Here is an 18,654-nt window from a genome sequence, read left to right on the forward strand (position 1 = left end):
AAAGAAGGGGGAGGAATAGAGGGAAAAAGGAGAGGAAGGAAGGACTACAAACCTGGCACTAGACGCAGCTTGAGAGGATAAACGAGGTCATCTAGTCCAACCCTGCTCTAGCAGGACATTGTTAGTGAGTTTCTGTCTTTTGATCCCCCAGTCATATGGTTACATAGCCAGGCCCACTGAGCCTCGCCCACAGAACCGGTAGGAAAGAAATTTAGATTTCACCACTGGTCATGTAATCACCTTTTGTAATCTTCTGACAAGCAAGGTCAATGGGGAAGCCAAATTCACTTAACAACTGTGTTACTAACTTAACAACTATGGCAAGAAAGGTTGTAAAATAGGGCACTTAACTCAATATATGTCTCACTTAAGAACAGAAATTTTGGAGTTCAGTTGTGCTTGTAAGTCAAGGTCTACCTGTGGGATTTTGCAGGCTCCAGTTCAGTCCTCCCCTGTAATCTGTAGTTTGGTTTACAAGAGTGTTTTCTCTCTCTCTCTCTCTCTCTCTCTGTGTGTGTGTGTGTGTGTGTGTTGGACTGCTTGTAATAGCAAATAATGACATGCACTATAGAGGAGAAAACAACCCAATGCTCACATTAGAGTAATAGCACTATTAAAATGATCAAAGATGTCAAAGTTCTCTGGAATGTCTTTTTAAAAACATGTTTAAAGAAAATATACAACCAAATGGAGGGACTGGGAGAGGGGAGGCAAAAAAGAAATAGAAACTTAGCATTTGATCAGAACTGTATTCCTGTACAGACTATAGCACAGGAATCTCTATTAAGACAGAGATCTTTATTAGGGTAGCGCTTATATTTTAACGTAGTATTAGAAGTAGAAATTGAAAAATTATTAATACTTAAAGAAACAATTTATGTACTTTTGATGTCAGTTATGCATGTATTATATCCTAAATATGTTCCATTTAGTTTTAGAGTAGATCTTTGAGTTTGTTTTGTCAGGGCCGTAGAAAAAATTCTATTTATACTCTCATGTGGCTTTTCTGTGCCTTATGCAAATATTGAGCCTAACACTGCAAAATTCAAAGAAGTTTGTTGATTAAAAAATGGTTGGTTCTATTTTGTTTGGGAAGCGCAAAATAAATCAATTATTTTATAAATTTTCATCCATTTCTAATTAGAAGTCCAAATTGAATATTAGCTAGGTAGTTGAGATCAAGTCCAAGTCCCTTCTATTAAACATTGTTACGTTTTTGGACCAAGGAAGCATACCTTCCTTGTCTCCTCCTCCTCCGGAGATATGGATGGCACTCATTCTCCTGGATCTGATTTCAGGCCTGGGGTTAATGTGCTTGAGAGTCACCTGTTTGTGTAGGCTGTCTCATTTTGTCTTATGTTTTTAACTGTTTTGCTCATGTATTGAATATTGTGAGTTAGCCAGAGTGTCCTGATGTATAGGAAGGCTAAATAAATAAATATAAACCAAGCAACCTACACATCTGAAGGACCTGCTCCTTCAGATGTTTGAAGAATACCTTCTTAAATGCTTAAAACTGAGAGGAGAAGCAGTTAGCCAGATCTAAAGGTGCGAGATGAAAATGGAAGAGTTTGCAAAAATCAGGCTTGTGCCATTTGTGCTGCAGATGGGATGGCGTATAATTTGATTGGAATGGTAACAATACCAGCCTGATTTTTTTCATAGTGTGGCATTGCCAATTTCTGCTCTTGACAGTTTTTTTTCTTCCTTCCATTCAATCATGTTCGATTCTCAGAGACTGCCTGGGCCAGTTCCTACAGTTTGCTTGTCAGAGGTTTTCAAAAAGTTTTTCATTGCCTCCTTCTAGAACTTGGGATCTCCTGGTTTTTAGCCTGGTGCCTTAATCCAGGGGTGAAATGCTCCCAGTTCGGACCGGATTGGCCGATCCGGTAGCGATGGCAGCAGGTGGTTCGGAGAACTGGTAGCAAAAATCCCTGCCTCCCCCTCATGCCTGCCCGGTCACCCGCTTGCCACTTCTTTCCGGCTTGCTCGCTTTTTCCACCCGAATGGTAGGAATAGGTTGTAAAAAATGGTTTTAAAAGATTAAAAAAAGGCTCTGGTGATCACAGTTGAGCTGCACGATCGTCAGAGCCTTTTTTAAAACTTTTAAAAGCATTTTTTTATTATCTATTCACCCGAGCTGATAGTAAAAACATGCTTTTAAAAGGTAAAAAAAAAAAAAGGCTCCAATGATCACAACTGTGGCATGTGATCATTGGAACCTTTTTTTGAGGGGGGGGTTCGTTTTTGCTCCCAGCAGACTTCCCTGAAGCCTGCTAGGCCAAAAACGGGGGTGTAGGCAAAAAACGGGAGGGGGGAATCCATTTTTGGAAGAGAGAGAGAGAGAGGGAGAAATAGAGAAAGAAAGAAAGAAAGAAAGAAAGAGGGAGGGAGGGAGGGAAAAAGGAGAGGAAGGACGGACTATAAACCTGGCACTAGACACAGCTTCAGAGGATAATCCATGAGTGGAAGGGACCTGGAGGTCATCTAGTCCAACCCTGCTCCAGCAGGACATTGTTAGTGAGTTTCTGTCTTTTGATCCCCCAGTCACATGGTTACATAGCCACGCCCACCCAGTCACATGGTTACATAGCCACGCCCACCCGGTCACATGACCCCACCCCCATCAGACCACATCCACCAAGCCACACTCACGGAACCGGTAGGAAGGAAATTTAGATTTCACCAATGGCTTAATCACTACATTCAACTGGCTTTTCTAGCCACCGCATCATTATCAGTTATTGTGTGCTTTAATAATAACTCTGGAACTACTGCATGTGCTGTGGTGCCACTGTGGTTAGAATGTTGTATTGCAGGATAACTGATCATTACCAGGAGTTCAATCCTGACCTGCTCAAGGGTGACTCAACCTTCCATCCTTCTGAGGTGAGTAAAATGAGGACCCAGATTGTTGGGGGCAATAGGCTGACTCTATAAACTGCTTAGAGAGGGCTGTAAAGCACTAGAATAGAATAGAATAGAATAGAATAGAATAGAATAGAATAGAATAGAATAGAATAGAATAGAATAGAATAGAATTTTTTATTGGCCAAGTGTGGTTGGACACACAAGGAATTTGTCTTGGTGCATATGCTCTCAGTGTACATAAAAGAAAAGATACGTTCATCAAGGTACAACATTTACAACACAATTGATGGTCAATATATCAATATAAATCATAAGGATTGCCAGCAACAAAGTTACAGTCATAAGTGGAAGCCATAAGTGGAAGGAGATTGGTAATGGGAACGATGAGAAGATTAATAGTAGTGCAGATTTAGTAAGTAGTTTGACAGTGTTGAAGGAATTATTTGTTTAGCAGAGTGATGGCCTTCGGGAAAAAACTGTTCTTGTGTCTAGTTGCTCTGGTGTGCAGTGCTCTATAGCGTCGTTTTGAGGGTAGGAGTTGAAACAGTTTATGTCCTGGATGCGAGGGATCTTCAAATATTTTCACGGCCCTCTTCTTGATTCATGCAGTATACAGGTCCTCAATGGAAGGCAGGTTGGTAGCAATTATTTTTTCTGCAGTTCTAATTATCCTCTGACATCTGTGTCTTTCTTGTTGGGTTGCAGAACCGAACCAAACAATTATAGAGGTGCAAATGACAGACTCAATAATTCCTCTGTAGAACTGGATCAGCAGCTCTACGATGAAGTAGTACATAAGTCTAAGTGCCATTGCTATTGCTCCTGTAAGTTTTTTTGAATATGGAAGAGTAGAGCCAAGGCTGTTTTATGGTAAATTGTTCTCATTCTAGGCACCAGAAATGACTTGCAGACATGAAGTTTGATAGTGTATAAATCAGATGAATACTTAGGTGAAAGGTATTGTGAGAACTCATATTTGATTAATTAGATAGCATTTCTTGAATGGAATTTGAATTTTGGAAAAAAAATGCTCTACCAAATTCAATAGAACACAGCATTGCTCCAAATGACCTGTTGTGTTTTTAAAATCATGAGGTGCTATCGCATACAGGGAGGGGAAGGTGAAACCATTAGGGCAGGGGTGTCCAAACTTGGTCCCTTTAAGACTTGTGGACTTCAACTCCCAGAGTCCCTCAGCCAGCAAAGCTGGCTGAGGAACTCTGGGAGTTGAAGTCCACAAGTCTTAAAGGGACCAAGTTTGGACACCCCTGCATTAGGGGTTGCTGTTGTAAGTGTGAAAAATGATCATGTCGCTTTTTTCAGTGCCATTGTAACTTCAAATGGTCCTTAAATGAGCTGTTGTAAGTCATAGAATACCTGTACTTTTTGCTTAATTGAGCTCACCGGATGTTTAAGAAAAACTAGGCAAGGGGGCAGCCAGCTGAAAGCCCATTAAGAAGAGGCAAGGTATATAAACAATTATCATGCTGACTGAATGCAGAGCAGCAGAGAATAGGGAAAACAGGAAAATGGGGCTGTGACCTGAAGTGCAACTGTTTTCTGAATTTCTAGTGGTCTTCAGTGATAAGCCCTGCATTTTTTTTTTATTGTGGGTACTTCATAAATTGTCATTAATTTCTGGAAAGTACCTATTTCCCTGACTTTGCTTCTGCCTCATATGATAGATATATTTGAGAATCTTCAACTTCATTTTTATTTTCGCTTTCATTTTATTTATAAGCCACCAATGGGTTGAATTCATGGGATATATTAAGCTATAAATTGTGGCTTACTAACCATAGTAGCTGAATTCATACACGCCTAACTTTCTTAAACGGTGCATTCCCCTTCTCTTTTTGACAACTGGAAGCCTTCAATGATTTAGCCTTTTTCTGATCCAACCTGATTGTTTGTGTTATATGGATCGAGATGCAGTTTCGTCTTCATGGGGAAAAAAAGTAATAAGGGCAGTTTTATAGAGTTTGTCAAGTCTGAATATTTTTAACAAAAATGTAAACTTGTCGGATTGCACCAGGAACATTCTGCAGATGATCGATAATGTTTTGAGAAGCAAACTATGGCCGTAATTTTCATGAAAAACCGTTCTCCTTCACTTTGCATCTCCCCTTACTTTTAGATTCCACAGACTTGTGATTCTGCTCTGTATTAAGCTCTCTGAAACCTTGAGTTTCAACCTGGCACTTGACCAAAGTTATCATCTTTTCTGATGTTAATTAAACAATGTGCTCATCAATAATTTCTCCTTCTTGCCGCCAGTGGTACTTGTGACTTCTTGGTTTCTCCCCACAGCCTCCCAAAGAGCAGCTCTCTCTTTCTTGCCACATTGCAAAACAGGTCTGTTTCTTTAGTAATTGTATTAGTGGTCACAGAACAGAATCTTCTCTTATAGTTGTGCATTAACTATGCAGTTTATTACACATGAAGAGTGGAGATTCAATGTGTAGCCCCCTCCTCCCCTTTCAATCCCTCCTCCTCTTGTTCACTTTAATCAAACTAAGTTTGAACCAAAGTTTCTTTCTATATTGTGGATGTATGAATGTATGCAAACCGATTCCCTTCATGGGTATGGCATCTTAATTTTCCATTCAATATGTGAAATGTGATACTGAGGGGTTTTTTGTTTTGTTTTGTTTGTTTTTTACATTACACATCCATTAATTTTATCTTTTTTAAAAAAAAAAAAGTTACCCTGTAACAGAGAGCCAACTAAGCATGCTAAGGAACTATTTTTTATTTATTTATTTATTTATTTTTGTCACAACACTATACACAAACTGTCATAAATAAAAACAACACATCATGAAAGAAAAATATGTATATATAAGTAAAAACATGCAACAGCTATGTTAATTTGATATAATGAAGGGAACAATAGGACAGGAACGGTAGGCACTTTTGTGCTCTTATGCACGCCCCTTATAGTCCTTTTAGGAATGGGGTGAGGTCAATAGTAGACAGTTTTTGGTTGAAGATTTTGGGATTTTAAAAAGAGACTATGGAGTCAGGTAATGAGTTCCAAGCGTTAACAACTCTGTTACAGAAGTCATATTTTATTCTATATTCTATATTTCTTCTATATATATATATAACTATATTCCTTCTTGTGCATTACCTGCCTTCATCTATGTTAATCTAAATAGTCTAAGGACTACTTAGAAATATTTTCCCGTTATATTTCATAAACATTTCTATGATATGGGTATCTTTGCTGTCCCAGCTGAAAAAGAGGATTTGAAAAATTACTCAATAGGAGAGACGTTTCAATTATAGATCCCTTTGAGGAAACCTTTTTTATATTGAGGACTGCATTCTTTTGGATGTGTTCTATAAAAGGCTGCATGTTGATTTATGATGAAGCATCAGAGCTTGGCAGAATAACAATAACAGAGTTGGAAGGGACCTTGGAGGCCTTCTAATCCAACCCCCTGCTCAAGCAGAAGATGATACCATTTCTTAAAATCCTCCAGTGTTGGAGCACCCAAAACGTCTGGAGGCAAATCATTCCATTGATTAGTTGTTCTAATAGCCAGAAAAATCCTCTCTTGTTCTAGGTTGGTTCTCTCCCTGATTAGTTTCCATCCATTGCATCTTGATCTTCCTTCAGGTTCTTTGGAGAATAGGTTGACCCCCTCTCCTTTGTGGCAACCCCTGAGATATTGAAACACTGCTTTTGTGTCACCTCTAGTCCTTCTTTTCATTAAACTAGACATACCCAATTCCTACAACCATTCTTCGTATGTTTTAGCCTCCGGTTCCCTCTGTACTTTTTAATATCGTCTTTCCTAGCCTATAAAATAGGAACCATCCTACAAGATCAGAGGTGTCAAACTCAAGCCCACCTAGGTACTTAGATCTGGCCTGCGGGGCCATCCTGGAAACAACAAAGGACCAGGCGCTGATTTACAACCTGGTGGCAGCTGGCAGCGTGCTGGAAGAGGCTGTGGCAGCTGAAAATGGAGCTCGGGAGGGGCACCCGTGGCCCTCCCGAGCTCTGTTTTCGCTGGCAGAGTGGTAGCAAAACAAACTACTAGCAAAAGTGGCATTTGATCACAGGACAAGGAGGCATCGAGAAATGTTTCCCCTTTTGCATTTGCATTTCCATGGCCACCCCAGCCACGGCCACCCAGGCGTCAGACACAACCCTGATGTGGCCCTCAATGAAATCGAGTTTGACACCTCTGTACAAGATGAAACTTCTACAGGGCACTAGGTTGAAGAAAGTTGTTTCACAATCCCAGGCTGTAATGGCTGCAGCACCAAGGACCTCCTCCTCCTCCTCTTTGATTGTCGCTATCTGCTTCACTCTCGGCTAATGATGTTTCTGTCTTTTCCTAGATTAACCTCAGCAAAGTAGGTGAATACTGGTGGAGTGCCATTTTGGAAGGCGAAGAGCAGATCGACATTGATAAAATCAATAAGGAGCGTTCTATGGCCACGGTGGACGAAGAAGAACATGCAGTGCTGGACAGGCTATCTTTTGATTATCATCAGAAGCTTCAAGGCAAACCCCAGAGCCATGAAATGGTACGTTTCATAGCTCCACTGCCCGATGTTAAAATGGGGGAAAAAAATATGGTTTGTTGATTGTTCCTTGTTGCTATTGGAGATGGTTCTTTTCTTTAAAAAAAAAAAATACTTACTATTGAGTCTTACCATTCTAGGTTGGTTTTTTTTAGCTGATTTGCTAAATAAAATCGATATTTGGTGGTGTTCTTTCTTAAAGGGCTATTAGGGGGTAAACTCAGTTCACAGCGCTCTATGTGAACTACCAGGATATACTAGTTTTCACCCTGCAAGCTAGCTGAATTCATCAAGCAAGCAAGATCTTTTGTAGGAACTTAACGTTTTTTTCATCTTAGTAAATTAAAAAAATGGAAACCACTGTTTAAAAAAACAACCACCTGTAAATGGAGGGACACTCCTGAGCATAACCTACAGATACAAGATCTCATTCACATTATTTACCAAAAGTAACAATGTTCTCTTGTACTTTCATCCTAAACCATGATGTATTATGATGGGAATAAACTTTATGTCTCCTTGCTCCTTTATGCTGTGCTCTTCCTGGTATAGCTGCAAATTCTTAGGTGTTTTGGTTTCCATTAGATGTGACTTACCGTATTGGCCAATCTGTACTACTGTACTATTCAATTTCCAGATATGCTTTATCAAACGGTTGCCATCAACTATTAAGAATAATCCCAGTTTAGAAAGGGGGGAGGTATACCTTGTCTATTCCAACCTGCACTTTCTCAACATATTGGACTTTCAATTTCCAAAATTCCCAACCATCATGATCAAAACCATCTTCAAGGTATAATTCCATTCTAGTTGAAAATTTGGGAAATGCAGTCCCCAATGTCTGGAAAGTTCCAGGTAGGGAAGATTGCACTAAATTGTTGAAAACTCTTAAATACCCCAACAAATAGAAGGCTGTACTAATGGGTTTGTAGTGATATTCATGGCTCTCACCCCATCAGAATAAAGCCATAAGCTGACCATTAGCTTGAATTGATTTGGTTTTCTCAAATATTTCAAATATCTGTCTGCAATCCCTTGGAAATGCCTGCCCTATAATTTAAATCAGGGGTGTCCAACCTGGGCAACTTTAAGACCTGTGGATTTCAATTCCCTGAATTCTCCCGACAGCCCTGATTTAAAGTTATGGGCATTGGGCCACCCTTGCAAGGATAAATTCATCTCTTGAGCTTTTGCCTCTGCCCTGTTTTCAGAAAGTCCACGAGATGCTGAAGAAGGGCTGGGATGCCGAAGGCTCTCCATTCCGAGGGCAGAAGTTCGACCCTTCCATGTTCAACATCTCTCCGGGGAACATGCATTTTTGATGGTACCAGCAAGTGAGGAGAAGGAGGAGGAGGAGAACATCGTGGCCTTCATCCTTGGCACGAACCCGATGCTACTGCCAGACTCTTGCATCTGGTGCTAGAAGGGTCTCTTGTTGTCCCTGCTTGTTCTTTGGGGCTTGTTTGTAAAATGACAAGATTGTTAAAAAATGATTGGCATGTGTGGGCTTGCTTTTGGGGAGGGGGCAGAGAGGGAATTGAAGCGGGAACGTGGGTGTAAGTCCTTCCCTCTAGCTCCAGGTTGGTGCTTTTGATATTTATGTGGGGGAAGCCTAGCAAAAGCAGCATTACGTACTGTGTCACCACGGCAACCAGCAGCTGCTGGTAGCATTTCCTTGTCTCCTTAATGGATTCATTTGTTGCTTGGGGTGGGGGGGCGGGGAAAAGAGGAGAGCTTGGTTGAAGGTATTCCTCCTCCCCTTTTCAGAAATAGATGCAGCTGGGTGAAGTGGTGACAACTTCTTGCTGGCTTCCTTGAAACCGCCTCCTGTGTGTGTGTGTGTCTGCCTGTCTGCCCACTCTCCAGCTTTTAGGGAACCCAAACTCCTCAGTGTGCTGGGCAGTGACAACAGTCTGCAATCAGTGTCATTTGAGCATGATCTAAATTGTGGGTTTGGTCCTTGAGACCCTAGGAGTGGGAGGGGAACATTGGAGGATCAGGCAAGTCTGTGGAAAGGAGCCAGTCCAGAAGGCAACACTTGCACCAGCGTTTCTATGATGGCCTATGGAGCCTGGCCAACAAATAACCAGTATGAAAGAGGGGCACACTTACAGGTTCTTCATGCTGTGGTTTTGCTTGTGTTTGTGATTTACAGATCACAGAACCCCAGAAAACTGCAGCTCTCTCCCTCTGTGTCTTTCTCTCCCCACCTCCCTCTCCGTCCCTCTCCCCTCTCCCATCTCTCCAAATGCTCTAGCCAGGAAGCTTTCTGAGCTCATAGCCCCATTGTCCTCATTTCCCCACCTATGATTATATGAAGTGCATAATTGTATTTTATGCATTTCTGGGATTTTTATCAACAGGAGATGGGGGTAATCAGGACCATCTGGCAGAGGTTTTAAGAGCCTTTTTGTATAGAGTGGTCCCAACAAAATTAGCCTCTCTCCCCCCAGCTGCTATTTGCCCCAGAAAGAAAACTGCTATTAAGGCCAATGGTAATTTTCCTCCTAGGGCAGAGCAATTTCCATATGTATGTATGCATGCATGTGGCCATTGTGATTATCTTCTTTATAACTCTTTTTTAAAAAAAAATCAAGGAAAAGTCACACTCCAGTAGCTGGACAGGCTAGGGACCTTTTAACTAGTTCCACATTTGTGCCATTACATAATAACCGTCTACTGTGTACATAATAAGAAATAGCTATACACAAAAATGGAAATATAGACAGTACATTTCCATTTGTCCCTTTATAACAAAAGCCCCAACCCTGTCAAAATATTAAAAATGCATTTTAAGGGAGTTGGATCTGTAAACGGGCTTCTCAGAAAGTAAAATAGTTGTCTCTTCTATCCTGAAGGAGAGGGGGTCCACAGATAGAATACATACTGTTTGGGGGCTCAGTTTCCCTGGGTGAATTATAATTCTGACAACAAAGTCCATGTAACAACAGCAGAGTCTAATTTCACAGAAGATTTGTCCATCCAGAAAGTGTTCCACCCTGTGACAGCTGGGCACAGAATCGACAAAAAGATTTGCTTTTTCAGAGGTGATCTTTTAATCTTCCAGCAAGCTGAAAGACAATTGAAGAAAAAATAGAATGATGATGTCACCTAAGGAACCAGAAAGCAACATATAATGTCAAAGAATATGGATGTAGAGAATGTGGGTTGATTGGAAATGTATTGGTTGTTATCTGTATCATTTTAGACTATGACTGAGTGAAATACTGAAACTGCACAAAACATCCCATTAAAATATAAGACTGGCTTAGAGACAAATGCATTCACTAGGTCTGTCTGTGTGTAGGTTGGCTAATGGGCCATCATTGGTTTGATTCGCCAACCTTAGCATGACATGCTAAGGGTTCTAGTAAGAAATGAGAGAATATAGCCATGGTTTATTTTTAGTGTGTTGACAGCATCATTCCTGAATTCTGCTAGCAGATGAAGCCAGGGTCATCTTGTTGGCTATACATGCATGATGAGAGAGACAATGAATTGTTGAATCACCTCTTACGGATTACAGCAGGGGTGTCAAACTCACGTCGTCACAGAGTTGTCACATGACTTTTTTCTCCTTTGCTAAACTGGGTGTGGCCAGCATGTGACGCATCCGGCCCATGGGCCAGAAGTTCGTACAGCCCTGGCTTAGAGGAAACCCTGTTGAATCACCCTGTGTTTGAAGTAGAGAGAATATTGGTCCTTGGATTGCTCCGATTTTTGCAGTGGGGAAGCATCTCATCCCTTTTTGAGAAACATAGTTAAGTGCTCCCCATTATAGAAAGGCGTTTTAGAGTATGAGCTTTGGGAAGTGACCTAGGCAAGACCTTGGCATTTCAATCACAAGAGGCCAAGTGCTGTGGCCATGATGGCAAGGCAGTACCCAAGACCATTACCTTGGCAAAAAGCAACCATTCTGCTACATGCTTTTGGGTGTGTTACATGCCCTCAGGGCAGCAGCTGCCATGCCACAAAAGCAATGATTGAAGCAGGTGAACGTTCAGCTGTTTGGGCAGGGCTGGAATCCCAGTCCCACATGTGCAAGGCAAAGGCTTTGATGTGAGCCTGCACTTGCTTCAGAAGATGGTAGCATCAGCTGCCACTGGAAACAGACAATGCATTTTGTTCAGTAGTGGCCATTCCTCTGCAATCCAATTTCTGAAGAAAGGACAGTGGTATGTTGGTCGTAGAAAGTAGGCCGGGGTAATTTTGCACTCTGGATTTTTAAATGTTTTTCCCCGCAAAAAAATGAGCTTTTAACATTATAGCCATTCTCTGGTTAATAGGGTAGGTCCTTACTCATGTATTCCATCCATTATATTCCATGGCCCTTGTAGGTTTCCTGGATGCACAGATGAATGCCTGTGTCCCAAACAGCACCTAGTGTTAGACCAGCTTCCTTTGAGCAGTCAGTATAACTTACAGTACATTTGTTATTCTAGTGCCTAATTTTTTTTCCTTAAAGGAAAAGAGCTAAAGAGTTGAGGGCTCAACTGCCGGTAAGTGCTTCTCGGTTTTTACATAATTTATTATTTCTAAAGCACCTAAAATCAACCACGGAGCGGCTTTGAGGTTTGTCCAAAGTGCTGTGGGTGGTTCCTAGGAGCACATTATTCTGAAAAACTTCACAAGACCTGCTACTGATTAGTATTTTGTCCCCTGTCCACCCACACATTTCATTGTTGAAAAAAGCCCCTGGATCTTAGAAATAATGTTTGTGAGTTTGAGTTTTTGTAGAAATGCATCACTCCTGGTGACTCTCTTAAAAGTCTGAAGAAGGATAATTCAAAAGGGGGGGATGGTTCTCTGTAGGAGAAATGCATCCTCTTCCTTTTGGAAATAAAAACTCGTGGGTTCAGTTCACTAAACAAAGCAATCCAGCAGCTTGGTTAAATTTCCAGCTAAGAAAAAAAAAAACCCAGGAATTAGCTGGGCTGATCATTTTGGTGAGTCGGTATAACGGCTGTTCACAGAATGTAAATTATCTAACTATATAGATTTGTAGCAGTACATTTTGGCAAAATAGGAACAGGCGTGGACATACTAAAAAAACTCAGTGATAATATCAATTTGATTTTAGTCCCACAGGTATTCTAGAAAGAAGATAATATGAAGGCAGAAGATATCCTGTCCCACAGAATATCTTCTGCCCAAATAATGCACAATTATTGAATCAGAAATAGGGTGGGGAAGTGGGAAGAATCTAAGCTATGCAACGAAAGTGGAGCCTTTGAAGAAATGTGATTTTATTTTTAATATATCTAATCTTCAAGTTCAACCCAACAACAGTATTGTATAGAGTCAGGTCACTTGGCATTCATTTGGTTTGAGATTGCATTGAACCTAGCTTTCTGCTAGGAGAAGATAGCCTCCAGGATATTTTGTTTTTAGAGAAATGCCTCTGCTTATTCTGCATTCATTCTGTGTTTTGAATGGACAGGCTTGCTTTCTTTTCTCATCAGGGACATCCAGACCAAGCCTGTATGTAAAGAACTAAAAAGCTAAAGTTTTACATGCCTTATATGATTTATAAAGATGCGGTACTTCAAACAATTGCTACTTACTTCTCGGCCTCATCAGCTTTGATGACAGACTTCCATAATCCAATTAAATATTTCAACAGCTCTATTAGAGAACTGTTTTTAAGATACTGGTAATCTATTTTTCTTTTACAGTTGTTCATAGAAATTGTGATTGTTTTAACAAGACCTGTCCATCAAAATACAAAAAAAAAAGCACAAATCAATGATTGCAAAACACAATACTGGAAGTGAATAACATTCTTTGGGTATTGTATTAATGTCATAGGTACTTTACCCAATAATTAGTTTTACTGCCATCATCTCTCTAAACTTAGTCAAAAGTGCTGATAATACTGTTAAATTAACTTTAAACAGCTTCAACAATACTTCTAACTAAAGTGGCTTATAATATTGTAAATATGTAGACTCAACCTTCATAACACATAAGCCACAGTTCATTTGACCATAGTTTACTGAGGGAATAAAACTGACAGGGCTTACCCAATTTACAAATCCATAATCCTGGTTTGCAAAGTATATTTATAATTTCAGTTTCTAAGGCCACCCACTCACCAACGACTGAACAACTTGGGAGTAAAAACAGTGCTACATTAAAAGCATTAAAAATACATTTTGCTTTAATGCAACATGTGAGCCAGGCTCTTAGTTCATCTCTCAGTTCAGAAGAAGTGTTAGAAATATTAAGAAAGGACAAATGAGAAAATAAGCAAACAAATCCAAAAGAAATGCAGAGAGATGAGGCAGGAAAGGGATTCAAACACATCAATCTTGATCTAACTTTCTAGAGTTAGCTTTGCTCTTAAGACTATCCCAACAAGCTTGTTTGTGCCCCAAACCATACATGAAAGAAAACCGTGCCTTTAATACTAAGATTAATTTCATTGGACATTGGGAGAATGAGTTACTTTCTAAAATGAAATTTATAAAAACAGCATCCTGAATTAAGATCTGTATATACTGGAGAGAGAAAGGTCTGGTTTAGATGACATCTTATTTAGGTTTAACCATGTTTAATAAATAATAACTGGCAGGGTTTATATTGTATGCTACCCTTAGACATGATTTGCAAAAAGTAATCCTGGGTTTTACCCGACCCAAACCACATTATGGCTTAGCATAGAATTGACCTTGAATTCATGGAAATGGTCCTTCGAAACACCAAAACCTAGACAAGGTGGAAGCATTCAGTTTGCTTTGGAATGCAGGAGGGGTGGACAGGTAAGGGAGGATATCATTTCCCTCACTGACTGAAAAGGGGGGGAAATAGTTCCCACAGTTTTCTCCCCCACCAAATGAAATGGGATGGATCATTTCTCACATTCAGCCTGTACTTTGCCACCCTAGTTAGCTTACACCCAGCTGCACTGCTACTTCCCAGAGCCTTACATGATGATAATTCCTTTATGGTTAGAATAAAAATATCTGTTAGCAACATGCAGCCCCCACATACGCCCACGGTGCCCATGGCAACAGGCAGACATGGGCAGGCAACGATGCTGGGGGGACTTAGTTTGCATGGGCTCAGAGGGTGCCATCATCTGCTCTGAAGAAATCTTAAAACTCGGGAATCCATTCTCTGCTCCTGCTTTATGCTCTGCAGGGCATGTTCAAAGAGAATTGACTCCACTTTCCCAAGAAGTGCTCTGTTTGAGCAGTGGGATGGTCCAACTCGCAATTCCCTATCCCCCAGCCTTATACCGCATGTCATCTTTGAGCATCAGCATAAGATGCTCAGCAAAAGTGAGGACCCATGCTTCTGCCTGTTGTGCAATGCCTTTGTCACCTGACCTCCTCATGAAAACCAGCAAGGTGGGACGGGCAAATTGTCATTTCCTTAACTGACTTGAGGCCAAGCTTGGACTCCCAATCACCATCTTAGAAAGCAAAACAAAGCAGCTATACTGATTTGCTGGCTACTTTTCCATCCTGGCTCTTTGGCTTATTTGAAGGGCATATTGATTTTGTTGTATGAATGAATTGTCCAGAGCTATTGGCTCTGTAAACACCTTTCAACTTTGTTTGTGGCCTGGGTTGTACAGTATTAAAGGAATTTAAGAAGCTACTTTAGAAGGTTCAAGCTATTATTCCAGCTCGGCTAATATTGACCACTTACCAGCAGCAGTTGTCCAGCAGCTGTCAGTGGGGAATGCTTCCATCATCTGATGCCTGGTCTGTTCATCTGGAGATGAAGATTGCATTTGGCACCTTCCATAGCATAATGCTAACATTCCTTGATTGGATGAGTTCCCGATCTTGCTGCAGAAACCCATGGGAACAAGCCAGGGTCTTATTTATGGTTGTACCAAATAATCTCTGCCACATCCTGATTTATTTTCTTGGTTTGTTTCAGAGCCTCTTATGCAAATCACTCTAAGAAATGAGCTCCTCAAGGGCAGGGACATCTCATAGAACCTGAAAAATCTGCCCTTTGCTTGGTGGTATGGAGCAGATCATAGCTCTGGTACTAATTTGGCTACCAACATGCTAAACCATGATGTAACCTGGTTGGGTTAACATGCGTTGTATTAGCAAGTTATCCCAAAGGTGATTTTTCAAAAGGCAACTGGACTTTCTTTTTGCTTAAAGATGTTTCGCTTTTCATCCAAGAAGCTTTTTTAAAACTGACCTGATGACTGAGAATCTCCATAGACAGTTAGCAAGTATGTGAACCAAGGTTTATGGGTTAGTAGGGGGAACTAACTCATACCATGACTGGTGAAAGCTGGCCGTTCTGTTCACTGCATTTGAAGGTAAAACACATGTAAATGTAAGCAAATGGGGTAAGTAGGGTTTTTGACTGTGTAAAGATGGCTTCTTTCTGGCTTAACTTGTGCAAGCTCACCCTTGCTTATAAAGTGTGTATATGAGCATGTATCACTTAGCTTCCCTTGCCTTGAACATCAGAGGCCTCATTTTGCTCGTATTACAGTACATCCTAGTTCTTTTGATCCTATGAAATGTAGTCATTGAACAAGCCACAAAATACCGATGTGGACTTCTGCTTCAGGTTTGAGTCAATCAGAAGCTCTGTCATCCAAGGTGTATCATTGTGGGAGTATGGAACCATGCTTGATTGCTGAACCCACTCAGAATGTTTAAAAAATGGTGCATACATGTTCACACAATGGGCTGCCAAACAGTTGCTTTCAAGAGATGGTAAAAATAATCCCTGCCACTTGAAAGGCACCCATAGGAAGGGTGGACTTTAAAAAAAAAGTTGGCACCAACAATCGTCTGATTTAATCCTATCAATGGTGAATGCCATCTTAATACGTATTTGCTAGTCTTCTTGTGGGAGGGAGGGGCTACAATCATCCAATTGTACCTGCCACCTTGATTTGTTTGACCAGCCCTGTGGATATGTCTGCCTGCAGTCCCTTCTCTAGACAAGGACAGAAAAGCATGTTGTTCCATTTCCATTTCCTTTTGTATTTTTAAATTTTTTATAGGCAGATGGGAACATTTCCAAAGAGTTGGGATGTAGAAAATAGTCTCATTTTCTAAGAGACCTGTGAGGTCTCCATGGGCCTGACAAACACTTGGGAGTAAAAGTGTTGCTGAAGGCATCTGCTTTGCTTTGAAGCAAGTCAGTTCCCATTAAATAATATTTTCATGAAAAGGATATTTTTGTCAGGAGACAAAATCTTCATGGCAACCCTTTCCTTCCTGATCCATATCCTGCCTGTCTCCAAAATGTCTCCTGCTGCCATGAAGGTTTACGATTCCTTCTTGAACTGCTTAAGCTTCCTTCCATTCTGTAAAATATTTTTCTACTTCCGTAGACCTTGGGGTTTTCCTGGCTACAGATCATTTACTTCATTCTGAAGGTGCTTTGACATAATACAGTCAATCCTCAAAGAATGGTTGGGTTTCAAGGCTAAAATAGAGTTGGCTACTTTGTGATGGTATGCTGTGGGAACTCACAGAATATGGTTAATGCATGATTCTATGTCCTATGCAATTCCAGTGAGTTAAGCTACGTTTCACCTATGTCTCAGTATAGCCAATGGATTGCCTGTTCTGTGGCAGCATCTGAGGAGCTACTGAAATCTAACTTTGTGATGAGAGAGAGAGAGGGAGAGAGAGAGAGACTGTCTATCATCTGCCTGCCTATTCATCTTAAAACACTTGTCTGTAGGCTCATCTTAGAACACAACCCTGGGCAGCTAACAACAACGAAAACCATAAAACCAAGGGCATACATGAATTCAGTTCATGTGAATAGTTTTAAGAGTCAGTGCTTATGCAAACCTAGAATGTGGACTGAGTGAATGATGATTTATTTAATAATGGGTTAGTATGTTGTGTGACAAACCAGCATGTTGCATTAAACATGAAGAATCAGATTCAGGTAGTCCTTGACTTACAACTACAAACTGGGACCGGAACTTCTGTCGCTAAACAAGGTCTTCATTAAATGACGCATGCCCAATATTACCATCTTTTTTGCCGTGGGTTGTTAAGTGAGTCACTATGGACATTAAGCAAATCTGTCTTGTCCCATTGACTTTGCTTGTCAGAAGCCACCTTGAGTCGCCATGTGCGCGTAGGTGGCAATATAAATTTTCTAAATAAATAAAAAGGTCACAGATGGAGATCACATGGCCCAGGACCCTGCAATCGTTCTAAATGCACGCTGGTTGCTCAGCACCTGTATTTTGCTGGACAGGGATGCTATGAGGATTGGAAGCATAAGGACTGATCATAACTCACTTTTTTCAGTGCTGATGTAACTCCCAACTAAATGATTCTAATGCAAAGGGTAAGACGAGACTATGTCCCCAGACAGCATTGCAGATCTGGGGTACCTCATTTGAAAATCCTGCCCAAGCTAACGCTATTTTGTGGCAGGTCTCAATAGGTAATGAACTAAAGGATCATAGTGAAGATGGTCAAAGTTATAATCCTATAGGTGGCACAGTGAGAATCCTGCCATGGTTCTTCAACATCATCGTAGAGAAGCTTCTCCACAAATCAGCTTCCCACAGCTAGGGTGTAGTTGCACCCTTGCACTAAGCTGCCTCTACTTGAATCTGGGTGTGACCCAACCCACCTGGTTAATCAATGGTTCCCTTCTTGTCTATAAACCCAGAAAAAATAGGTTCAGTTAAATAAAGAAGACAAGAATCAATGGATGGAAACTAATCAAGAAGATACAGATTATTATCAAACATGGAATTTATTTTACCAGTGATTGGAAAAAAGGGGTGGAGATTAAAATGTAATCTGTATTGTTAAGCAAATACCTAGACAACATGATGTTTATTAAGCACTAATAAATGCAAACAAAAGAAAATTAATAAAAAAAATTAAAAAGGAGAGAAACAACCTGGAATTAAGGAGGAACTTCCTAACAGCTAGGACAATCAACCAGCGCAACAGCTTGCCTTCAGACGATGTGGGTGCCCCATCATCATTTTAAAAAGAGACTGAACAGCCATTTGTCTGAAATGGTATAGGATCTTCAGCTTGAGGAGGGGACCGAACTAGAAGACCTCAACCGTCCCTTCCAGTTGTTTCAGTATTCTATTCTAAAGCTCTTTTATCTATCATGCAAACTAAATAAGTAGAATGAATCATGGCAACAGAGGACCACATTGGCAAAGCAACCTAGTCTCAATTTTCTTGCGAGTAAGCCCCACCCTGCTCAAAAGTCTGGCTTGAAGTTTGCATCTCGAACTTCCTTCCGAGGTGCTGA

The 18,654-nt window shown here is 40.7% G+C and overlaps 1 protein-coding gene across 2 annotated transcripts in view; it reads left to right on the forward strand.

Moving 5' to 3' along the window:
- Positions 1-10,692, forward strand: part of NUDCD3 (NudC domain containing 3) — a 65,609-nt gene extending 54,917 nt beyond the window's left edge. The window contains exons 6-8 of one of the 2 annotated variants that reach the window (XM_058194137.1): positions 2,820-2,889; positions 7,228-7,416; positions 8,625-10,692. In XM_058194137.1, coding sequence (XP_058050120.1) covers positions 2,820-2,889; positions 7,228-7,416; positions 8,625-8,735 — 370 coding nt within the window. In that variant the 3' untranslated portion in view covers positions 8,736-10,692. The remainder of the gene's footprint in view (positions 1-2,819; positions 2,890-7,227; positions 7,417-8,624) is intronic. The other variant, XM_058194138.1, reaches the window with a different exon arrangement.
- Positions 10,693-18,654: the final 7,962 nt, after the last annotated feature.

The sequence above is a fragment of the Ahaetulla prasina genome, chromosome 9, assembly GCF_028640845.1.
Source record: "Ahaetulla prasina isolate Xishuangbanna chromosome 9, ASM2864084v1, whole genome shotgun sequence".
Taxonomy (NCBI): domain Eukaryota; kingdom Metazoa; phylum Chordata; class Lepidosauria; order Squamata; family Colubridae; genus Ahaetulla; species Ahaetulla prasina.